This window comes from Pelophylax lessonae, assembly GCF_965119305.1.
Source record: "Pelophylax lessonae genome assembly, chromosome: 6".
In the NCBI taxonomy this organism is placed as follows: Eukaryota; Metazoa; Chordata; class Amphibia; order Anura; family Ranidae; genus Pelophylax; species Pelophylax lessonae.
In genome coordinates, this window is record NC_138773.1 from 101,115,654 (window position 1) to 101,141,646 (window position 25,993).

A 25,993-nucleotide genomic window follows, 5' to 3' on the forward strand; every position below is an offset into this window, starting at 1 on the left:
TGACCTTTCGAACCTTAAAATAAATTATTCAAAATCCCAAGCCCTTAACATTACTCTCTCCAATAGCCTAGTCAAGAAATATGAAAGAAACTTTCTTTTCAAATGGACTTCTGACTGCATCATTATTTTAACTAAATTATGTCACCCTTATGAAAAATATTAAACAAGACCTGTCCTCCTGGCAAAAAGCACATTTCTCATGGTTTGGGAGAGCTGCAATTTTCAAGATGAATATTCTTCCTAGATTTCTTTATCTTTTCCAAACCCTCCCAATACATATACCGATACAATTCTTTAAACAAATAAGCTCCCAATGCAGAACCTTTATATGGGCCCGCAGGCCTCCCAGAATCAATTTCACACAACTCACGAAACCTAAACTAAAAGGAGGCTTGGGTATCCCTGATTTGCAAAAATATGCATATGCTTGCCATTTACAGCGTATTGTGGAATGGAGCACCCGAGGCAGAGAGAAAGATTGGGTGCCATTAGAAAACTTCTTCTCTCACTCTCCCTTGGCGACCCTTCCTTGGTGTCCTTTTGAATCAATACCCTCTAACACGCTTAAACACCCCCTGATAGGTCCTACCTTAAAATGTTTCCATGACATCTACAGAACTCAGAACATCACCTCCATCCCAGGTCCCCTTTCACCCATCTTACACAACCCTCAATTCCCGCCAGGTCATAAAAACTTGCGCTTCGCCCACAATTCTTTCAATGACCACACAAGGATTATACATTTTCTTAACCAAGGGAAGATTCGTTCTTATGAGGAGTTGACTTCCCTCCCACATTTTTCAGGGATCCCATTCTGGAATTATGTCCAAATCAGAAACTTTGTGCTTCATAGCCTAAAAAGCATCATTAAACCCATTAAATTATCATCTTTTGAAGAATTATGTTTTGATCCGAACCATAAACCTCATCTAATATTGAAATTATACTCCATCCTCTGGGAAAACACAATCCCAGGAGATAGCCTTTTTTGTGAAGCATGGTCAACCGATCTACAAACCACTGTATCAGATGCCCAGTGGACGAGGATTTTTTATACTGTCCACAAGGTGTCCGTCAATGTCTCCACCCAAGATAATAACTTTAAGCTCCTATCACGATGGTATCGCACACCCTCTCTCCTTCACCGTTGGAACAAGGACATTGATAGCAAATGTTGGAGTTGTCATGAAAATGAAGGGAGTTTGCTTCACATTTGGTGGAACTGCCCCGTTATCCAAGCATTTTGGAAACAAACGCATAACATTATTCATGAAATAACGCTTACTTCACTACCATACTCACCTCTCTCATACCTATTTCATTTACAACCTCACGCCAATAGAAAATACTGCAAATCCTTAATTATGTTCCTAGTCAATGCAGCTAAGCTATGTATACCAAGACACTGGGGCTCCCCACAGGTCCCCTCCCTTAAAGACTGGGCCATGCAAATTAACAAACTGGCAGAGATGGAAGAGCTCATTGCCATCTCCCATGACTCACTATTCAAATATGCCTCCACCTGGAATCCTTGGAACAAATTCCGAGAATCAAACACGTACATCTCAATTATGAAATGAAGACCCCTTTTCCACCTAAAATACAGCAACATGTAACCCTTTATTCCATTTACTCAAACTTAACAACAACTCCCTAATCGTCACCTATACATTTGCCTTCCTATATTGAGTCACTACTCCCATTATTCCAATCCCCCCCCCACATTCCTCACCTCTACCCCTTCTCTACCCTTATCCTTCTCATTCCATGGGAGAGGTTGGTGCTGGGAACCAACCTCTCCCCTCTATCACTTACAACCAACATCTGCATAATTCAATTATATCATTCAAGTAACTGAATTTATCTCTGAATCTGCAACTCTATTATGCTTTTCATTTAGCAACTTGATGAAACAAAAAAATAATCCCTCACCCGCACCTATTCTGTTATGTTATGCATACTCATACATAAATTTTCTAAATTCTGTTATTTGGAAGTGAAACTCAGTTATATGCATTCCTGTTTTTCTTCAATTATACCTTGAACACCGAGAATGTTGATCGGATTGTTCAACTGTTTGTATGTTTTATTACCATACTCTCTGTACCAATAAACCGTTTTGGAAAAAAAAAAAAAAAAAAGAAAGTATTACCAAGCCGTACACCTTGGCAGAGTGGTGGATTGGGGTTGCCACTACACTAACAAATTGTCTGTTCAAATAGAACAGGCCCAGACCTCCGTGGCATTGAGTGGGGCCCCATGGGTATTTGGGGAGTTCCCCCGGCTCTGAAGGCACACCCCATGATAGGTGCAACATTGAAATCATGTAAGTCATCTCGAGTGAATCACAAGCTCTTCTCGAGGGAATCCCCACTCTATCCAATCTTAGGCAATCCTAAATTTGAGCCGGGATTAACATCTAGCCATTTCCTGGCCTTGCGTAGAGCTGGCGTTTTTCGGGCAATGCACTTCCTGATGAGGGGTCAATGGCCCGATATATCTGAGCTTACGGATTCTCAGTGACCCTATGCTTTAGCTCTGTGGCAGGCGCTGCAACTTCGCCATTTTCTTAGATCGTTATTACCTCCAAACTATTATTGCCGCCCCTTGATGACCTTTGAGGTACATTGCACTAAGCAGGGCCCGAAGCCGGGAACCCTGTCCTTTATGTACAGATTACTATCCCCAGACACAACCGGCTCTACCTTGGGTACGTAAATGGGAGATCGAGTTGGGGCGCACATTCTCGCCAGCACAGAATCAAGAATATGGTCAGATTAGCATTGAAGACTTCAAGGTGTACTAAATTACAGGAAACGAGTTTTAAGATCTTATCTAGATGGTACTATACACCTGCGAAGCTTCATAAATGCTACCCGCAAGTATCGGATTGCTGTTGGCAGTGTAATAGCGTAGAAGGGACAATGCTACACATCTTTTGGGCTTGCCCTCGGTTAACACACTTTTGGTCGAAAGTCCGTAGGATCACACAGACACTCACTGAACATGCGATCCCAAATGACCCAGCCTTTTTTTTATTAAATGTCTCAGATTTACCAGTGTCTGTTTTCCAAAAAGGTATTTTTAGCCATCTCCTCAGTGCGACTAAGTCTTGTATACCCTTATATTGGAAGCAGATGACCCCCCCTTCGGTGGCAAGTTGGGTGCGCAAAGTGGAAGCCATCAGTAAGATGGAGGATCTGGTTTGGTCCTCAAGACACCAGTATGAGAATTACGTATCAATATGGGGGGGGGGTGGGAAAGGTATTTGTCAATGGAGGAAGGGTCCGCTTTATTGAGTGGTTAGAGCAACGTATAGGGTTTGTAGCTAGCTACTTCCATGGTGGCCCCGCTTGGGGGCTTGGGGGCTTTTTCTTTCATTTTTTTTTCTCCCTCCCTTTTTAGGTTCTTCACTTTATAAATAAGGAGCATGGGATAGATTAATATGATTATTTCTTTTTTTTCTATCGGCTATTTGTGTCATACTTTTCACGATAAATATATGAATATAAGACTGCTTATGTATAAAAATGCATGAAATTATTTTTATTTTTGTTATGCAGTGTTTGTAATTCCCAGCCTTAATAATAATACAAATTTAAAATTTAAAGAAAAAGAAACTTTTATAAAAAGAGATAATTATTATTATTTTTTTTTTAGAATCAGCATATGCTTGGAATTTTAATTTATTATGTTTTCAGTTATTTGCGACAGAATTCATATTGTGTCTTCAGTATTTTTCAGTTACCGTATATACTCGAGTATAAGCCGTCTTTTTCAGAATGTTATTTTATGTTAAAAAAGCCCCCCTCTGCTTATACTCAAGTCACAGTCTCACTTACCTGTTCTCTGGTCAGTGCGCATGCACTGCCACCACTCGGGAAAGCCCGTACACGTTCGGCTATTCCCGGGCAGATGGTGCATGCGCTGTGACGTGTTGGCGCTGGGCGGCGCCATTTGTAAATGTAAGGCACCTCACCGAAAGGTAAGTGAGACTCCTTCTCAGCCCGTGCATCTCCTCTGGAGATGCAGTGCTGAGGGCATGGTACAGGAGATGTACCATGCTCATGTAACATGCCCGCAGCACTGCATCTCCTGTACCATGCGTGTACCATCTCCTGTGCCATGCCTGTATCATCTTCTGTGCCATGCCTGTACCATCTCCTGTGCCATGCCTGTACCATCTCCTGTGCCATGCCTGTACCATCTCCTCTGCCATGCCTGTACCATCTCCTTTACAATACCTGTACCATCTCCTGTACCATGCCTGAACCATCTCCTGTACCATGCCTTAATCATCTCCTGTACCATGCCCACAGCCCTGCATCTCCTGTACCATGTCCGCAGCCCCTGCACCATGCCCGCAGCCACTGTTTTGGGTCACATGGTGGTCCACTTGGGTCCAGTAGCTGCTGAATTTCCCACTCTATGCTTATACTTGAGTCAATAAGTTTTCCCAGTTTTTTGTGGTATAATTAGGTGCCTCAACTTATATGCGGGTCGTCTTATACTCAAGTATATACGGAATATTGTCCGCATAAAAACTGGTGTTTTTCTTTTCAGTTTAAGTAAAATAGTATGTCCTAAATTTAAATCAGTTATATCATCAATGTCTGTGTCCCCCTGGAGAACTTGGAACTTGGAGAAGCAACAGTAAATTAATGGAGAATTCTCCAAACTGAGAGGAATTCCCATCTTAGACTGGTGACACCTGAACCTTATCTCATTTTTGGGGGCAAAAGTTTTTGATTTTTCCCTCACTTTCTCTGTCAATGGAAATTATTTTCATCCCCCTTGTGACAGTAATAAAGCAAAGTGGGAAAATAAAAAATTACATTCTAAAATTAAAATTATTTTAAAAATTGTACAGAATCCCCTCCCCTATCGATACCTAAAAATATGTGCTCCTATAACACACACATGAACATAGACAACAGCCGCATAACATATATTTAACATCGCCACCATACTGATAACTCTAATGAGCTGTAGAGATTTTGAAAGTGTTACCTGCAGAAAATAATGTGCATTTTTGTTTGTTGCTGTTCTGCAGACATATGCAATTTTTAGGCTTGACACTTTTGATATCCATGACAAAAGAAACCCCTCTCTACTACCGGGACTATATTGGCAATTCACAACTATAGCATTTTTCACACATTTCTTAAAAACTGTCTGTATTTATTACAACATTCAGTAAAATTATTATTTGGGTGACATAATACAAGTCATTGAACAATTCCCACTAGGGGACAAATACAACAATATTGTGAGAATTTCAAAATTGAAGCAGTTGCTAAATTTCCAACTGGATCCTAGACGTTCTGTTTGCACACTAGGTACAGAAGTTGCTGCTCCAGAAGGAAATACCCAACGAGTTTCGAAAGTGTAAGATTATCTTTCTTCATCATGGATTATTTACCACTCTGAAAAGTAAAACCAACAAGAAAGCTACAGTTCCTTCATTTGAATATACAGTGTAAGATACACTAGTAAGGTCTTATATCTATACAGTGAATCAATTCATTGCACCTTTGACATACCGGAAGACTGCCATTAGTAAGTCTGTCCTTCCATGCTATAATGGTTCATACAGGACCTGAAAAGCACTGCAAAAGTGCTGCTCAGCATTTTATAGGCAGTTTAGAAGCTCCTTATTGTGGAAGGGCTCATAGTTTTGGATTGGGGAGTGAGAGTGGGGGGAGGATTAAAATCCTTGTCAAGTTTTGCTGTTATCCAAGACTCATTTGAGCCCCCATCCGTTTTAGGCCTGGCTCACACTAGTGCAATTTCAGATGCAACTTGATTTTCACAGGATCACATAACAATTGAAATTGTTTTTATGGTGCCTGTTCACATCTATGTAGTACAGCATGGCATGATTTTGGCAAAGTTTTTCGTGCTTCGTTGGGGTGATTCCACCCAGGCGCATGTTGTTTAATATGTTTTTATTGAAGAAATTTCAGAAAATTACAATAACAAAACACGACAATCATAACTTCCCACATGAGGCATATGACAAAGATGAGAATATAAGTCATAGCCGGTGTAAGACGTGCGTAAACTATACTATAGTAGAGAGTCATGAAAACATCTCGGAAGTCAACAAGTGAATAAGCAAGGTAAACGTAATCTAGCGAGTATGAAGGCTCTCGGAAAAGAAGAGGAGGGAATAAGAGACGAGAGAAGAGGAAGGGAAAGAAAAGAATAGGAAAGAAAGTAGGACAGAAAAGAGAAGAGAAAAATAAGATGAGAGGGGGAAGGGGATAGGGTAGGGGAAGAGAATAAGGGAGAGGGGAAGGGGGAGGAGAGGAAGGGGGGGAGCTCCCATGATGTAATTCGAGCAGCAGGTATAAGTACACTTTAAGAGTCTACAGCCATATAATCAGCGTATTGTTTGGAATGTGTAAATGCTAGCCAACAGGCCCAAATCTTATAAGCCAATGGGGCAAAGCCCCTAATGTCATAGGTCATGTCTTCTCAGATGGTAGGTGCGGTTAACTGCCCATAACTAGTGCTGAATAGGCGGGGCAGTAGGTTGCATCCAATACTTGGGAATGAGTGCCTTAGCCGCATTGAGAAGATGCGGAGTGATAGATTTGCAGTAACGTTGCAGTGGAACCTTCGTGCAATGGAAGAGGACAGTCGAGGGGTCATTTGCAACCTGTGAGCCCTGTATTAATTCTGTATAGGGGTGTATAACAGGGCAATGTTACCAGATATAAGCATGAGTAGCCCTCATACCACAACCCCTCCAACAGAGATCAGATACAGATGGAAACATGCGATGAAGATTAGCCAGAGAGAGATACCAGCGGGTTAAGAGTTTGTAATTAGTCTCAGCAGATTTAGATGATAATGGGAATGTATGAGAAAGGGTATCGTCTTTTCTTGTGATTCCGTGAGGGGGAGTTGCAGTTCAGCCTCCCATTGTTTTAGGAAATTCGGAGTGTTGTAAGGGTCCAGTGCAAGCAAGGCTTTCTAGAGCATAGAGAGTGAACCTTTTTGCGGTTTAGCAAGAGCTAGGATTTGCTCGATAGATTTTAGAGAGCGTAGTGAGCGGAGAGGTTGAGGAAGTTCCTTAAGAAACAATTTCAGTTGGTTGTATTTCCATAAGTCCATAAATGATGGTTCCGATGAGCGGATTAGAGATGAAACTGGCAGTATGCCATTCTCGGTGGAGATGTGATGCAAGAGAGTATCAGAAGCGTGAGGGAGCCATCATTGGAAGGACATGTCCTGATATCCCGGAGGGAAATATTTATGTCCCGTGATTGGCATCAGGGGGGAGTTGTAGGGTATGCCATGTGATTTGTGAAGAGAGTCTCAAACATGGAAAACTGATCTGGAGAGGGGGGAGATGCGATCAGAGAAAGACCAGGCTCTCGGGGGAATCCAGAGCTGAGAAAATAAAGGTGAGGCCACTAGATCACATTCCAGCTGAACCCACAGTTTCGACTGTGAGTGGTGCTTCCACTCTGTGATCCGTGAAAGGGTTGCAGCAGAAAGGTATTTGCCAAAGTCAGGCACCGCCACCACCCCCCCTGAGATTTAGCACGTGATAATAAGGTGCCAGCTAAGCAGAGGCGAGAGCGGCGCAAGACGTATTTCAGCACCAGAGAAGACAGGATCTTCACAAAGTGACTGGGAACATTAAAGCCAAGAGGTAGCTAGGTGGTTCCATTTATGGAGGTCAGTCCTAATAGAATTAAGGAGAGGGAGATAGTTTGTCCGGGATAGGTCTTCAGTATCAGCTGTAAGTCGCACTCCTAAGTATTTAAGGGAATGTGGTTGCCAAGAGAAAGGGAAGAAGGGGCGCAAATTAGTGACCTGCGAATGGGGGACAGAGACATTCAAATTTTGGATTTGGACTTAAATTCGGAGAGAAGGTTAGGGAGGGAAACGAGAGGCTGCTGGACATAAGATAAAATATCATCTACTTAAGCAGTGTATTTAGGCACAGTAGTCTCTATAGTGATTCCATGTAAAGAGGAATTGGCTCAAACATGGAAGGGTTCAAGAGACATAGCAAATAAAATGAGTGGGAGGGGGCAGCCCCGTCTAGTTCCGTTAAATAATGTAAAGGATTCACTAAGGATGCCATTTACCCTTATCTGAGCCGTGGGTACTTGGTAGAGAGAGTTAATCATGCGAAGCAGGCGGGGGACCACGCCAAAGGCATGGAGAGTGGCCATCAGGAATTCCCAGTCCATCCTATCACTTCTTCAGCATCTGTGGAAAGCAGAAGGGTGGGCTGGGAAGTTCACCGGACATGGGCTAAAAGGGAGACCGTGCGAGAGATGTTGTCCCTGGCTTCTTGTCCAGGGACAAAGCCTGTTTGGCTGTTATCAATGCAGTCGGTTAAGAGAGTCGGAGCAATCTAGCAGCGATGACTTTTGAGTATAATTTAGCATCGATGTTCAGGAGGGAAATGGGGCAAAGGCATGGGTCCTTACCTTCCTTGGGTAACACCGAATCGTGGGCATGTAGCGTTTTGTGGCGAAGCGTGCCTCCACTAGGGAGGGTGTTCACATAAGAAGCTAAGTGCAGAAGAAGGGTGTCTGCATAAGTTTTGTAACAGGACACCAAGAATCCCATCAGGACCTGGGGCTTTACTAGGTGACATGGAGGCTAGGGCAGACTGGAGTTCAGGGGCTGTAATGTCAGATTCCAGGGCATTGGATTTTTTGGGCGGAATGGTGGGTAAGTTAGATTGGGCTAGGTACTCAGAGATTAGGGACCTTAAAAAAGGTAAGTATCAGAAAATAATCCATTAGGACTGCAGCACAGCAAGCTCACAGATCTTGGCAAAAATTAGACATCAACATGTTCTCATAAAATTTCAGAGTTACATCTGAGAAGGAACCACACATCAGAGCTTTGTGTGGTGCTAGCAACTTTGGAGGGATATAGACATGACAGAGTGCCCTACTTATGGTGGTGTGAATTTTCTGTGTATTGCACTTGACACTTATAATTTGAATTGATCTTTAATAAATTGGTTTGCATCCTCTGGGGTTGATTCACTAAAGGCAAGTCCACTGTGCACTACAAGTGCTCTTCGAAGTGTATCCTGAGGGGAAGATCTGAAATGAGGGGAACTTCTGCTGATTTCTATCATCCAGTCATGTGCAAGCAAAAATGTTGTTTTTTTATTTTGCTTCCATGTCCCCCTCAGATCTACTGCAACTGCATCTCCATGTGCATTTGCAGTGCACTTGTAGTGCACAGTGGATAAACCTCTCTGTCTCTTTTGTGTATGAAACATATGGTTATGGATAAAAGTCTTTATTAAAGTGCAAGTCCAGCAGTTTTTTTTTTTCGTTTTGGATAAAGGAGGATTGGTTAGAACACATGTCAGGCTTCTACCACAATCCAGGGCTCCTTAAAGTGGTTATAAAGGCCGGACATTATTCTCTTTAATGTCTTCCTAGCAATAAGGTAAAAAAATGTCCCAGTTGTTGTACTGCCTCACCCACCACCATAAATACTTACCAATCGAGAGTCCTATCTTGATCCACAGCTGTGCTCATCTGCAGCAGTGCTGCTCTCTGTTTCTCTCCTCACAGGGCACAGTGGCAGCAGCAGGAGTCATTGGATTTGTCATGACATAGGCGAGGCAACAGCCTAACAGCTAACAGCCAATCAAGGGTTTCTTTTTGATTTGATTTTGACCTTTTTAGATTTTTCAACCTATCCATCTATGAAAATGTTTGTTATTTGTTTCTCTTTGGATTACGAAGCATGCTGAATTTATACTTTAACACAAAAGCCTAGCTTCATCTTGCTGCACTTGCATTAGTGTTCCCTACTCAGATAACACAACCCCCTGGGTGGTTTGTGAACTGCACTGGGTTTTTTCTGCTTTTCCTACCACCTGTCTTTTTCATTAGTCTCAATTATAGAACTGTATTATATATACACTGGGGTTCCTCCTCTGCCTTGGATCCTTCTATTTTTTTCTTCCCTTGGTCTGTTTTGATTGTGCCCTTTTGGGTGTTACCTCTTTTGTACCTGATTTTTTCCAAATTCTTTTGGGTGTCTTAAGCTGGATACACACTATACAACTGTTGTTGGTAGATTTCCTTTAGATTTACCTCCAACTATGTTATGCAAGGGCCTGCCTGATTGCATACAAATTGAAAGTGTTTATGTCTGACTTCATATAATATGGTTTGGGTAAGTCTGAAGGAAAAAATTGTATAGTGTGTATCCAGCTTTAGTTGAGCTAACACCTCTCTTTTTTCCACTATGGGTCTGAGAGTTTTGTCGCATAATACCATTGGTTTAAATTCCCGCCATAAGAGGAGGAAGGCTTTTTACTTTACACCTGGGGGCAGATATTATCCTTCTCCAGGAGACACATTTTTCTACCAATAACCACCCTAATTTTTGGATAGGTCATACAGACAACATTATTTTACCATCTATGGATCCAAGGCAAGTAGAGTTGCCATCTTTATTAAAAATTCTACTGTATTTAATGTTCATCACATTTATAGAGACCCGGACAGTAGATTATTCAGGGCTTTTTCCAGGGTCGAGTTATTACATATTTTCCCCCAATTAAGCTCAGGCTTCCTTTTTAATGCACTCTTCCAAGTCCTTGAAAAATAACACTCAACACATGTGCTGGTTGGAGGTGATTATAACTCGATTGCCCATGCTGTGTTGGGTAAAAACAGATCTTCTAGAACAACCAATGCCTTTCCTCAAACACGTGTTCGCTTACTGAAATCACATCAACTGAATGATTCTTGACATGCTATATTTGTGGAGGCTAGAGAATATAGTTTCTACTCTCACCCTCATGACAGATATTCTCACTTCTCCGGCCAATATACATGTATATACATGTATGCCCCTGGTCAGACCATCAATTGGTTTCATTTACTACCACTCATATTGGCCTCCCCTCAACATTCTATACATGGTGACTTAACAAGGATCTACTATCTGATTCTGATATTGTTTCTCAAGTTTTGGATAAGGCGTCTGATTACTTCTGCTTTAATGACATTGATTAAATTACTTCCACCTCTATGCAGGCTGCCCACAAAGCAAACATTAGGGATCATTTGATGGCTATAGCAGTTGCAAGAAAGAGAACCAAGGTCCAACAGATTTGCACACTAACTTAAGCCTTAGACAGTCCTTACCATAAATATTCTCAATCCCATTTTCCTGAAATTATGAGTCAGATCAATCAAAGATGAATTGAACTGGATACTCTTCTTTCTAAGCACACTGAGAAGGCTTTAAAAATGGTCTTGAGCTAGATTTCTTCTGCACAAAAATTCAGCATCTAATATGTTTGCTACAAAGTTGAACCAGTCCCTCTGGAACATGTTTAAAAAATGACAGGATTCCAATGGTAATTTGGTATCCCACTCTAAAGGTGTATTACAGATATTCTTTCTTCTTCTTTCCATTCCAGAAGGGTGACCTACAGTCGCTTCACTGTCCTGGCTAGATGATTTACTCCTGCCCTCTCGCTCCCCTTCGTAGAGAAAGAGTTTGAATGTGCTCATTACAGAGGAAGAGAGTTTATATTAATAAATATAATTAAGTCTCTTAAACCCACTGGCCTATTACAAGAAACGTCCTTTCCTTTTAGCCCCTAAGATAGTTAAGATGTACAATTATATTCTAAAAGGTCATACATTTTTCGCATGACATGTTCTTGGCAAATATGTCCCTAATCCTGAAGCCTAATAAGGATAATACTCGACCCCAAAACTTTTGACCCATCTCGGTCACTAATAATGATCATAAAATATTTAGTCGTGCTTTAGCGAACCGTTCGGCCAATGTCATCACTTCTCTGGTATTCCCAGATCAAACTGGGAACTTACAGATAATATCAGACTAGTCACAAATATTCTAAAAGATGCTAATATCAATCAACGTTCGGTCCTCTTTTTAGGCTTGGATATCCACAAGGTTTTCGATAGTGTCTTTTGGACTTACATCAACCAGGTCATGTGGAAATTAGGCTTTGGGGGTAAATTTGTGCATGGATTTCATGCTTTTTATCACAAACTAGGTACAAGAATGAAACTTACGGACTGTAATATAGACTTTTTTACTTTGGGTAGAGGGACAAGGCAGAGTCTTTATTGTCCGCATTGGCCATGGAGCCCCTAGCTAGAGCTATCATGTTAGCTTCTAACATAAGGGTTATCCTAAAGGCAATTTTGAATATACAGTAATATGAATATGTATGCTGATGATATCCTTATGTTTCTGATGAACACGTGGTTTCTATCCCAAACCTCCTGGTAGTTTTAAAGACATTTCTGGATATCTCAGTCAATTTATCTAAATGTATAGCTCTGCCAATGAATATACAGATTTCTCAACGTGGAAGTATTAGAGCGTCTTTTGTGTTCACTTGGTGTGAAAAAACCCTATAATACCTGGGTATTACACTAGTCCCTTTTTACCTGCTCTTTCTACTTTAAACTATCCACCATTATTTGCCCATAATACGTTGCTGCTGAAGGAATGGTTTCCCTAATGATTATCTTTTTTTAGGCAGAGTGGTGGCAATTTTGGTGATGCAGAAACTTTTACTTTTTTACCATGCCCTCCCATTATATGTTCTTAAAAATATATTAGATATAAGACTAAGTAAATCTATAATCTATAGACAGCAAATATGTGGTGGTCTGGGGTTATCTAACCTTTGGCTCTATTATCTATAGCTAGATTGGCACAAACCGCCCAATGGCACTTGTCTTGTCAGTCTGTTCTGTGGCTGCGTTTTGAATCCTCTTCAGTAGAGCCCTTTTTTTTTTTACCGAGTTTACTATTGGCTAAATCTGTTCACCCCAAGGACTTCACTCCTCTAAATTTAATAGTTGGGAAAACCCTTTATTTATGGCAACTATATCAGCGCAAGTTTACCTTGGCCTCTTCTACTCCCCCTTTAGCCTCTTTTCTGGGTGACCCTGCTTCCCTACAGTGTTTCATACTAGATCCACGTTCTCTTTCTGGCTTGATAAAGACCTTGCATCCCTCAAAATGTTAACAGACAATTCCAACTTTGTCTCCTTTCTATATCTACAACAACCTTTGGCTTTTCCCAGAGGGGAGTTTTATAGGTACCTTCAAATTGGACATTTCTATCGATCTCATTAAACATTAGTGCTAGCAGTACCTCGCACAGACTTTAAATTAATTTGTCTCCACTCCTCTAGGGATAGAGGTACTATCTCTACTATCTATGGTTTCCTTAATGGAGTATCCTATATAGATAAAACCTCTTCAATGTTACAGTGGGAAACTGAACTGGGGGAGGACCACAATGAGGAGGACTGGCTAGAGATGCTCTAACATGCATAAATGCATCAGATCAGTCACCATTTTAGAAATAATAGTAAAACTGCATACAAGATGGTAGTATACCCCTGTCTGGCTTCAAAATATTTTCCCTGGAATGAGTGATCTACTGTATGCTTTAGCGGTTGATCAGATAGAGACATGTACTTGCATATATTTTGGAGCTGCAAAGCTCTTTATCTGGCAAAAAGGCTGCTGGTAAAGTTAAGCAATTTACTGGTGCACAGATTTCATTAGGGCCTTCATGTGCCTCTTTTTTAAGTCTATCCCTGAAATTTCTAAACCTTCCCTGAGACTCACACGCTGCTATTTTTTGGGCTATCATCCTCAACTGGTGCTCTTCCTCGGTTTTATGAGGTCTCAGGTCATGAGGCCATCAAACTGCTGGATAGTATTTGTTCTGTCTCAGCATCGATTGTACCTGTGACCCTCTTGTAGACCTCCAGTCTGTAAGTGTGTGCAGCAGGTTGAATGATGGCTTTAACAGATAGTTTACTCAATGAATAAAGACTCCAGAGGTGTTCTCCAATGCTTCTTTATGCTTCAAGTTAGCAAAGACATAAACATAGAGGCTTTTCCATAGGTAAATTTACAATGAAGTTACACAGCTTCCACACTCTGCAGTCTCCTCATAACAACTAAACAAAATGGCAGTTACAGCAGGAAAATGGAGGATGGGAGAAACCATCTAGCCAGAAACAGCAGGGGTGCAAGGAAGATACCAATAACATAGCATAACATAACATGTAATAACAACTGCTAGACAGTTAAGGCTGCGTGGCAGCACACTCCCCGCCTGGTATCGTGAGATACCACTACACAATTATTTTCCATAAACATACAATTAACATTGCATACAGTAGAATGCTATGTAGCCCTCTTCTCTAAGCTAACTATGCTAGAGATATAAGTGACTCCTTCACATAACACTGAATCAGAATTTTTGGAAGCAGGCATAATTAGGACTGTCTCAGTGACTGGTCTCAGGAAGGTTTTTGGGCTCCCGTCCTTTACAATCCTGACTTCCACACTTCGGACCTTTCCATCATCACTAGCAATGGCCTTTGTAATAACTCCAACTGGCCACTGGATCCGATTGGTTTGCTTTTCTTTTAGAAGAACCAGGTCCTCTTCCTTTAAGTTAGGCTTCTGGGTTTGCCACTTTTTACGTCCTTGAAGAAGTGTGAGGTATTCCCTCCTCCATCTGTTCCAGAAACAATCTGCAAGGTATTGAGCGTATCTCCATTGACGTTTATATATGTCCTTTTCATCAAAGATGCTCTTTGGCGCTGGGATCTGTCCAATTTTCCGGCTCAATAATGCAGCTGGAGTTAAAACAGTTGGACATTCTGGGTCTGTGGATACAGCTGTCAGCGGTCTTGAGTTGATTATTGCTGCGACCTCAGCAAGGAATATAGTAAGTACTTCATGGGTAAGACGTGAAGAACTCACATCAAGCAACATAGAATCCAGTATGCGCCTTGCCATCCCAATCATACGTTCCCATGCTCCGCCCATGTGTGAAGCGTGTGGTTGGTTTAATTTCCACTGGTTTGCAGTGGTGGAGAAGGTGGCCCTTGGAGGTGGCTCTGTCTGAGAAGCTCGCTCCCGCAGGGATTTGTTAATGCCCTGGGACGCTCTCTCGCTATAATTGAACTGGTTGGTCAGTTTTCTCTCCTTCTTGTTACTGGATGGTATTTCCTCTCCTTCTGTCCATTCTTCACTAGCCTGAGCGTCAGACTTCCCATCTGTAACTTTGTCTCCCGTCTCTGTGGAGTCGTTGGTCTGAGTCTCTTCAATGACTCCCAACTTCGCTATCTGTCGCCGCGCTTTATCAGAGTCTTCGTGTAACATGTTTCCATCCAGGGAGAAGTGTACGGCCAGCTGGTCCACGATGCTAATGGGTTTGTAGGCCAGTTCCTTAAAACTGTACCTCACAATGTTCTGGGGGGCATGAGGGTTGTTTGCAGTCAGGATACGAGTGAATTCCTCCTTAAGTTCAGCCTCGCTGAGTTCCAGCTGGTTCGGAGGCTTAACCAGAGTCTTGGCCTGCATCCATTTATCAGCTCCATCCCCCATATCTGTGGAGTCATCTTCATCCTCCAAATTACTTCTTGAGCAGATGTTGGAACTCAATGCTACAACTTCAGGCCGGATTTCCGGATCAGTATCTGGATCCTTCAGGTGGAAATCGATGTCTTCTTCTGAGTTTGTAGAAGACTGGTCCATTAAAAACTTGGGTCTGTTGGAATTGTCCTTGAAGAACTCTTCATCCAAAACCTTGATGAACTCCTTGTCTTCGACTGAAGGGGCAATCTTGTTGTCATCACAAGTTGTCTGGTACACCGAATCACCAAAGTCCTTTTGAGAAGTGAGCTTGCGGTTAGGGTTGAGCGAACACCTAGATGTCCGTGTTCGACGGGTTCGGCCGAACTTTAAAAAAAAGTCCGGGTCCGTGTCCCGGACTTTTACCGAACTTTTCCCGGACACCGAACCCCATTGAAGTCAATGGGGACCCGAACTTTAAGGCACTAAAATGGCTCTAAAACACCAAAGGAAAGGGCTAGAGTGCTGCAAATGGCAGCAAAACGTAATTAAGAGCATGGCAAGTGCTCTGCAAACAAATGTGGATAGGGAAATAACTTAAAACAACAAAAAAAAAACAGAAAAATAAAACAATGTTCTTCTTCATCTCTGAAGGACGAGGCCCATATGGAGTAGGAGGGAGGTTGAGGTGGTGGTGGATGTGGCGGTGACATAGGCGTGCGCACAGGGTGTGCTGGGTGTGCCTGGGCACACCCTAATCACCTAGGGCACATAGCATTGCCAGTGAGGAGATGGGAAAGATCTCCCTGGGACCTGCTCTGCTCTATTTCTCCTTGCCTACAGGTACATGGCCCCGATACATTACTCTCCCTGCTGGCAAACACATGCATGTGTATTTCAACTTTGGGGTGCACACCTTAATGCAATAGGCTGCGCACACCTATGGGCGGTGTAGGTGGAAGCGGCGGTGGAGGAGGACCAGGGCCGGATTAACAGCATCATGGGCTTGGTGCTGAGGATTTTGAAGGGCCTTAAGGGCCGTGCCTTGCCATGCACCCAGAGGAGGAAGGGTGCAGCCATGCATGCCTAATTCAACATGGGATGCTGTCTCTGAAGCCCATAAACACATCCATGCATCGCCAACTGTCCCTCCTTGTCCGGCCTTCACGCTGTGTGGGGAGGTTCTGAGGGTGCTGCCTGGGGAAGCGAGCATAGAAGCCAGACTTCTGTGTTTACAAGTGACAGAAGAGCGGTAACAGTGAATATGGCCAACCCGGGGCCTATATAAAAGGTAGGGGCCTGGAGCTGCAGCTCCAATAGCCCCTACATTAATCTGGCCCTGAGGAGGAGGACGAGGTAGCCAACACTGCTTCTTTTCAAAAATTTTAAATGAGGGTACACCCCAAAAGAGTGAGAAAGAGCAAAAATGGAACAATGGGTGGGTAAGGTCGGTATCCATTGCTATTCTGCATAAGGTACGGAAAAGTCCCGTGGGATCCATGCCTGGTTCATTTTAATGAACGTGAGCTTGTCCACATTGTCTCTGGACAGGCGGCTGCGCTTGTCTGTTATAACGCCCCCAGCCGTGCTAAATACCCGTTCAGATAATACACTGGCTGCAGGGCACGCCAGCACCTCCAAGGCGTAAAGGGCAAGCTCAGGCCATGTGCCCAATTTGGAGACCCAGAAGTTGAAGGGGGCAGACCCGTCATTCACTACATGTAGGCGTGTGCACACATACTGCTCCACCATGTTGGTAAAATGCTGCCTCCTGCTAAGACGTTCCATCTGAGCTGCTGGTGCTGCTGTTTGTTGTGGCGTGCTGACAAAGCTTTTCCACATTTCGGCCATGCTAACCCTGCCTTCTGAGGTGCTGGCGGTGCCCTGGTTGCGTTGGCGACCTCCTCCTCCTCCTCCTCTGCCTTGTGCTTCCACTGTGGCCCCGCTGTCAGATGGGAATGCCAGCAGCATGGCGTCTACCAGCGTGCGCTTGTACTCGCGCATCTTGCGATCGCGCTCCAGTGAGTGAATTAAGGACGGTACGTTGTCCTTGTAACGGGGATCCAGCAGCGTGGCCACCCAGTAATCAGCACAAGTTAGAATGTGGGCAACTCGGCGGTCGTTGTGGAGACACTGCAGCATGTAATCGCTCATGTGTGCCAGGCTGCCCAGAGGCGACGAAAGGCTGTCCTCTGTGGGAGGTGTATCGTCCGTGTCCTCTGTATCCCCCCAGCCACGCACCAGTGATGGCCATGAGCTGGCCTGGGTGCCACCCTGCTGTGAACATGGTTCCATCTCCTCCTCCAGCTCCTCCTCCTCCTCATCCTCCTCATCCTCCAGAACTGTGCCCCTGCTGGACAATTGCGTCCCTGGCGTTTGCGTGTGCAGGAACCCACCCTCGGAGCCCCTTGCGAATGACTGCCCTGAAAGCCTTGGAAATGTTACCTCTTCATCCTCCTCCTCCTCCTCATCCTGTGCCACATCCTCTTCCATCATCGCCCGAATTGTTTTTTCAAGGAGGCATAGAAGTGGGATAGTTAAGCTGAGAACGGCGTCATTGCCACTGGCCATGTTGGTGGAGTACTCAAAACAGCGCAACAAGGCACACAGGTCTCGCATGGAGGCCCAGTTATTGGTGGTGAAGTGGTGCTGTTCCGCAGAGCGACTCACGCGTGCGTGCTGCAGCTGAAACTCCACTATGGCCTGCTGCTGCTCGCACAGTCTTTCCAGCATGTGCAAGGTGGAGTTCCACCTTGTGGGCACGTCACATATGAGGCGGTGAGCGGGAAGGCCGAAGTTACGCTGCAGCGCTGCCAGGCGAGCAGCAGCAGGGTGAGAACGCCGAAAGTGCGCACAAACGGCCCGCACTTTCTGCAGCAGCTCTGACATATCGGGGTAGTTTTTAAGGAACCTCTGCACCACCAAATTCAGCACATGCGCCAGGCAAGGGATGTGCGTCAAACCGGCTAGGCCCAGAGCTGCTATGAGATTTCGCCCGTTATCACACACCACCAGGCCGGGCTTGAGGCTCGCTGGCAGCAACCACTCATTTGTCTGCTGTTCCATGCTCCTCCACAACTCCTGCGCGGTGTGTGGTTTGTCCCCCAAACAGGCAAGTTGTAAAACTGCCTGCTGTCGTTTACCCCTGGCCGTGCTGAAGTTGGTGGTGAAGGTGTTACGCTGTCCGGATGAGGAGGCGGTAGAGGATGAGGAAGCGGAGTAGGAGGAGTTACGAACAGGAGGCAAACTGAAGCGCCCTGCAATCCTCGGTGGTGGAAGGACATGCGCCAAATTGCTATCCGCCTCAGGCCCATCCGCCACTGCATTTACCCAGTGTGCCGTTAGGGAGATATAACGCCCCTGACCGTGCTTACTGGTCCACGTATCCGTAGTTAGGTGGACCTTGGCACAGATGGCGTTGCGCAGTGCACACCTGATATTTTCCCCCACTTGGTTGTGCAGGGAAGGGATGGCTTGCCTGGAAAAGTAGTGGCGGCTGGGCACGACGTACTGTGGGACAGCCACCGACATAAGGTTTTTAAAACTGTGCGTCTCCACCAGACGGAATGACAGCATTTCAAAGGCCAATAATTTTGAAATGCTGGCATTCAGGGCCAGGGATCGCGGGTGGGTAGGGGGGTACTTCCTCTTCCTCTCAAGTGTTTGGGAGATGGAAAGCTGAACGCTTCCACGGGACATTGTGGAGATGGTTGTTGGTGACCCAGGTGGTGGTGTTGCTGACAGATCGTCTGTTTGCGGGGTGGCAGGTGCCGGTATCACTACAGATGTGGCTGGAGCGGCCGAGACTGCAGCAGAAGAGGAAGCAGGATGAGCCAGAGACGTTTCTTGGTTTTGAAGGTGTGTACTCCACTGCAGCTCGTGCTTTGCACTTAGATGCCTGATCATGCAGGTTGTGCTCAGGTTGAGAAGGTTCATGCCTCGCTTCAAGCTCTGATTGCACAGGGTGCAAACCACTCGTGTCCTGTCATCAGCACATTTTCTAAAGAACTTCCACGCTAGAGAACTCCTTTGAGCTGACTTTGGTGCGCTCGTTCCCTTGCTGCGTTGGGCAGTAGCGGGCGTAGTGTCTAGGGCACGGCCGCTCCGCTTCTGCACCCTGCTCCCTCTTCTGCTGTGCTGGTGGCTCTGTGCGACCACCGCCTCTTCCTCCAAACTACTCAGGTCACCTGCATGACGTTCATTCCATGTGGGGTCGAGGACCTCATCGTCCTCCACATCATCTTCCACCCAGTCTTCACCCCTGCCCTCCTTGTCGGTCTCCACAATGCTGAACGCCGCAGCAGTTGGCACCTGCGTTTCGTCATCATCGGAGACGTGCTGCGATGATCCTTGCATGTACTCATCTTGAGAAATAAGTGGTTGGGCATCGCTGCACTCAATCTCTTCCACTTCTGGGGCAGGGCTAGGTGGATGGCCCTGGGAAACCCTGCTGACAGAGTCCTCAAAAAGAATAAGAGACTGCTGTATGGCTTGGGGCTCAGACTGCTGGCCTGATTTGCAAGGGGGTGAGGTGAAAGACGGTTGGACATTGGCTGCAGGTGCCAACTCTGACCTTTCTGCAGTAGACTGGGTGGGAGACAATGTGAAGGAACTGGAGGCACTGTCAGCAGCAAACCAATCTACTATCGCCTCAACTTGTTCTGGCCTCATCACTTCTAGGGGCATTTGATGCCCTACCAAATACTGATGCAGGTTCTGTCGCCTACTCACACTTGAGGAAGGTGTTTCACTTGTGCGTGTAGCTGGCACAGATCGACCATGTCCTCTCCTTGCAACAGGAGCTCTACCAGCAGCACCACGACCCAGGCCACGGCCCTTATTTGACGGTCTCCTCATATTTCTGTAATTTAAGATCTTGCCCTAGAAAGGTTTTTATTGAATAGCGGAATAGAAAATATGATCTAAAAAAAGTGTATGTATATCACACGTACACAACCACACTAGGCCCCAATTACTATTGTTTGTACCCCTAAAAGGCTAGATGAGGAGTAGGGGGAGTATGGAACAGGCAGCACCCTCAAACCTTCAGAAGTATGAGATGAACCCCAACAACTTGGAAAGGTGGATCTCTCTCACACGTACCGACACAGACTATCCCGCAATTCAATTGATCCTCAAAGGTTTTTATTGAATAGCGGAATAGGAAATATGATCAAAAAAAGTGTATGTATCTCGCACGTACACAACCACACTAGGCCCCAATTACTATTGTTTGTACCCCTAAAAGGCTAGATGAGGAGTAGGGGGAGTATGGAACAGGCAGCACCCTCAAACCTTCAGAAGTATGAGATGAACCCCAACAACTTGGAAAGGTGGATCTCTCTCACACGTACCGACACAGACTATCCCGCAATTCAATTGATCCTCAAAGGTTTTTATTGAATAGCGGAATAGGAAATATGATCAAAAAAAGTGTATGTATCTCGCACGTACACAACCACACTAGGCCCCAATTACTATTGTTTGTACCCCTAAAAGGCTAGATGAGGAGTAGGGGGAGTATGGAACAGGCAGCACCCTCAAACCTTCAGAAGTATGAGATGAACCCCAACAACTTGGAAAGGTGGATCTCTCTCACACGTACCGACACAGACTATTCTGCAATTCAATTGATCCTCAAAGGTTTTTATTGAATAGCGGAATAGGAAATATGATCAAAAATAGTGTATGTATCTCGCACGTACACAACCACACTAGGCCCCAATTACTATTGTTTGTACCCCTAAAAGGCTAGATGAGGAGTAGGGGGGGTATGGAACAGGCAGCACCCTCAAACCTTCAGAAGTATGAGATGAACCCCAACAACTTGGAAAGGTGGATCTCTCTCACACGTACCAACACAGACTATCCCCCAATTTAACTGATCCCCAAAGGTTTTTGATTAAATAGCGGAATAGAAAATATGATCCCAAAAAAGTGTATGTATATCACACGTACACAACCACACTAGGCCCCAATTACTATTGTTTGTACCCCTAAAAGGCTAGATGAGGAGTAGGGGGAGTATGGAACAGGCAGCACCCTCAAACCTTCAGAAGTATGAGATTGTGTTCACTGTACCCCACAAAGATTGAGTTCACTGCACCCCACAATGATTGTGTTCACTGCACCCCACAAAGATTGTGTTCACTGCACCTCACAAAGATTGTGTTCACTGTACCCCCCAAAGATTGTGTTCACTGCACCCCACAAAGATTCTGTTCACTGTACCCCACAAAGATTGTGTTCACTGCACCCCAAAAAGATTGTGTTCACTGCACCCCAAAAAGGATGTTGTTCACTGCACCCCAAAAAGGATGTTGTTCACTCCACCCCAAAAAGATTGTGTTCACTGCACCCCACAAAGATTGTGTTCACTGCACCCCAAAAAGATTGTGTTCACTGCACCCCAAAAATGATTTTGTTCACTGCACCCCAAAAAGGATTTTGTTCACTGCACCCCAAAAAGGATGTTGTTCACTCCACCCCAAAAAGATTGTGTTCACTGCACCCCAAAAAGATTGTGTTCACTGCACCCCACAAAGGATTTTGTTCACTGCACCCCAAAAAGATTGTGTTCACTGCACCCCAAAAAGGATGTTGTTCACTGCACCCCAAAAAGGATTTTGTTCACTGCACCCCAAAAAGATTGTGTTCACTGCACCCCACAAAGGATTTTGTTCACTGCACCCCACAAAGATTGTGTTCACTGCACACCAAAAAGGATTGTGTTCACTGCACCCCAAAAAGATTTTGTTCACTGCACCCCAAAAAGATTGTGTTCACTGCAGCCCAAAAAGATTGTGTTCACTGCAGCCCAAAAAGATTGTGTTCACTGCAGCCCAAAAAGATTGTGTTCACTGCAGCCCAAAAAGATTGTGTTCACTGCAGCCCAAAAAGATTGTGTTCACTGCAGCTCACACACAGAAAAATGGATGTGGATCACTGACACCTGCCTATCTCCAATCCCACACCACACAGCAATATCGATTGTAGTTTGTAGAACACAGTTTCCCTAAAATTCAGCAGACTCTGTCCCTAACAGGATTGAGAAGAGATCGTAGATCAGGATTGAGTGCAGACCCCACCCCCCACACAGCAATATCGATTGTAGTTTGTAGAAGACACTGACCCTATAATTCAGCAGACTCTATCCCTAAAATGCCTACAACTCGCCCTGCCTAAACACTCCGACCTGTCCCTCAATTCTATCCGGACACAAATGTTTTTTTCCTGCCTATCTTTCCCTAATCAGCAGCCAGCACGTTGATGTGTGCTCTGTCCCTGAATCTAAGCAGCATAATGACGCCGCTGCGGCTGCCTCGAACTTATAAAGACTTGGTCACATGCTTCAGACGGCCAATCACAGCTACTGAGACATTTGCAGGCATGGCTGGGATGGCTTAAGGCACACCAGTTAAACGATTGTTGATTGGCTGTTGAAAGCCCGCCATGAAAAGAGCGCCAAAGCATGCAAAACCCGGAAATAAAACGACCGAACACGGATTTTTACCCGAACATACAGTAAAGTGTCCGTGTCCGTGTTCGGGTACAAAAAATCCAATTATTCGGTACGAACACGAATAATACAGTCCGTGTTCGCTCAACACTACTTGCGGTTAATGCTTTGGAGTGCTTGATATGGAACTTCGTTTTTGAAATCAAGTCTTTCCTTCACATAATAGTGCAATGGACATTTCATCAATCGATAGGTAACATTAGTTTTGTAGGAAGCTACATCCAAGAGCTTGTGAGATTGGTCTAAACAGACTTCTCCTATTATCACCCATCCAAGATCAAGTTTCTGGGCCTGAGGAGCATCATCTGGACCGTTACATAACTCTCTTATTTTATGAACTCTAGGAATGTCTCTCCCTAGTAGAATCAAAATCTTAACATCCTTGTTAAGTGGTGGAATGTAGTTAGCAATGTGGCTCAAATGAGGGTGATGACGTGCAACCTCTGGTGTGGGGATTTCTTCTCTGTTGTTCGGTAGCTGATCACATTCGATTAGAGTTGGAAGAGGAAACTCTGTGTCCTCATATTCTGATGCAACTATGAAGCCATGGGCTCTTCTTCCAGAAGTATTGACCTTTCCTGCACATGTCTGCAAGGTATAAGACCAGGTCTCTCCTTGAATGTTGAATAGGTCAAAGAATTCTGTACTGGCCAATGAGCGATTGCTCTGATCATCGAGTATGGCATACATTTTTATGGAATTTTGTGGACATCCTTCAGGAAAAACTCTTACAAGACATATCTTGCTACAAGACTTGCTATGAAGCCCTTCTCCACATACCTCTGTACATCTTGTGGTTACGGGGTCGGCATATTGCTCAGTTCTCTCCCCGCCATCATCTGATGTAGTCTTGGGGTTGCTGCCGGGTGAAGGTTTCCTTTTGAACAGGTCTGAATGAAGAGCGTCCACATGTTTGGCACTGTTGCAGAGAGAACATCTGATGGCGATCTTACAGTCTCTAGCTAAATGATCGGAGGATGCACAACACTTAAAACAGATATTATGCTCTTTGAGAAATGACTTGCGTTCTTCAATAGGCTTGTCCTTAAATGCACGAAATTTGGAGAGAGAGTGTGGCGCATTATGAATAGGACACTGTTGATTAAGATTGCTAGCTTTAATGTCTGTAGCTAAGACGTTGGATGCTATTGCAGTCTTCCTCATGGCAATAGGATGCCTTAAATCCTTGAATTTACTGTTGGTGGCAATACCCCTTGAAGTACTTAAAGGAATGGTGGTTGTATCTGGATAGAAGAAGCTTGGGTCATTCTTGGATCTTGCAACCTTCCGCACGAACTCTGAAAAATAAGAAAAGGGAGGGAAGGAAACACAATGCTCATACTTACACTTTGATCCTACACTAGTCCACTTTCCCTGAAGATGACTAGGCAACTTTGCTACAATAGGATTTACGCCCTGAGCAGTGTCTAAATAGCTAAGACCTGGTAAACTAGGATCTAACTTAGCAATTTCAAGTTCATGAAGGAGGTCACCTAACTCTCTAAGCTTATGATTGTCCTTAACAGAGATTTTAGGAAAGTCGTTTAGTCTCTGGAATAAGGCAGATTCAATGACTTTGGGGCTCCCATAGTCTTGTTCTAGACGTTCCCAGGCAGCATCAAGGCCTGCTTTCAAGTTATAAATGTAGACAGATTTAAGTCTCTTTACTTGTTCTGAAGATTGACGCCCCAACCACTTTATTAGTAAGTCAAGTTCTGCTTGAGGTTCAATGTCCAAGTTCTTGGTTACCGCCTTAAATGTAGATCTCCAACTCCTGTAGTTTTCTGGGCGGTCATCAAATCCAGACAGTCCAGTTGTAATCAACTCTCGTCGAATCATATACTTGCTGAACTCTGCAATGTCAGTGCTTTCAGTTTTTATAGCCACAGGGTCTACTGATGGTGCGCCGTCTTGGACCATGGTTGGTATCTGATGTTGGCTGGTAGGTAGAGAGAAAGGTGTTGCAGATGGGTTTAATTTAGGTAAGGGTCTGTCGACTGAAGGTCTCTGAGCATTTGAAGTCAAAGAGAGCTGTATCAAAGGGGGTATAGAGTTCATTCTGTAGTCTTCTGCTGTGCCCTTGTAATCTCTATGCACATAGGGTTGTGGTGGCACATGAGCTGCGTAGGTTGATTCACTTGATGACTTTGTGACGTGCGGTAGTTGTGGAGGGTCTCTGTTAGTAGGTGCGTCTAGTTGACCAGCTTGCTTTGGCGACACATTGCCTTCTGATCCACTTGCTGGATGATTATGAGAAGAATCTCCAACTGTAGGTGGGACTGTATTGTCGTGGTTCTGAGTTAGGACAAACTGTAGGGTCCTTTCAACAGGGTCTTGACAAGCAGCTAAGCTGGTACAAGCTGCACCTTCTTCTTCCAATAGGGCTTGTTCCAAGACAGATAACTCTGCTAACGCTACTTCCTTTTCTCTATTCTTCTGAAGAATTTCTAGCTGAGCCTTGAAGGCTGCTTCTTTTTCAGAGCAGGCGGCTTGAACCTGGGCTACTGCAACCTTTTGGCGAGCTTTGAGTATTTGGTCGCTCAGTATTGACCTTATAGAGCAGGACCGCAATGACTTAGAAGAAGATTTATGATATGAGCGGGCAGACCTAGAAGATTTTCCTGAGTGTCTGGAAGAAGCAGAGTTACAGGATGTAGTCTTATGTAGCTGTGCCAATCTCCCTTCTATCTGTGCCTTTGCTTCAAGATATGTGCTATGCCTCTGCTGGTCATTAGAAGTAAAGTCCTTTAATTCCAATGCAGCTTCCTCTATGTTGGAATGTGACAATAGGGAATAGTACTTCTCAGAAAGTCTTTTATAATTCTCAAATGCCTTCTTAACCCTTGAGAGAGCAGTGTTCAATTGCTCAGAATTGTTGCTAGTTTCATTAGTGGCTGTTATACAACTTAAAGTCTTTTCCCACAATGCAGTCAGGTTACTAGATGTTTCTTCCTTACTTGCTTCATAAACCTCCCTTGCCTTCAAGGATGGATGAGGGGCTCTGACAGGACGAGCAGAATGAAGTAAGGAGTCTGCTTTATCTTGACTAAATGCAGGTAATTCTGTGAGATCTCTGTCAGACAT

At 44.4% G+C, this 25,993-nt stretch overlaps 1 protein-coding gene across 1 annotated transcript; it reads right to left on the reverse strand.

The window, feature by feature from the left end:
* Positions 1 to 800: 800 nt before the first annotated feature.
* On the reverse strand, positions 801 to 25,993 carry LOC309558637 (uncharacterized protein; the record flags this gene model as incomplete). Its single annotated transcript, XM_082261703.1, has 2 exons — positions 801 to 854; positions 24,323 to 25,993. 2 exons carry the CDS (start codon positions 25,991 to 25,993, stop codon positions 801 to 803), a joined length of 1,725 nt encoding a protein of 574 aa, XP_082117829.1.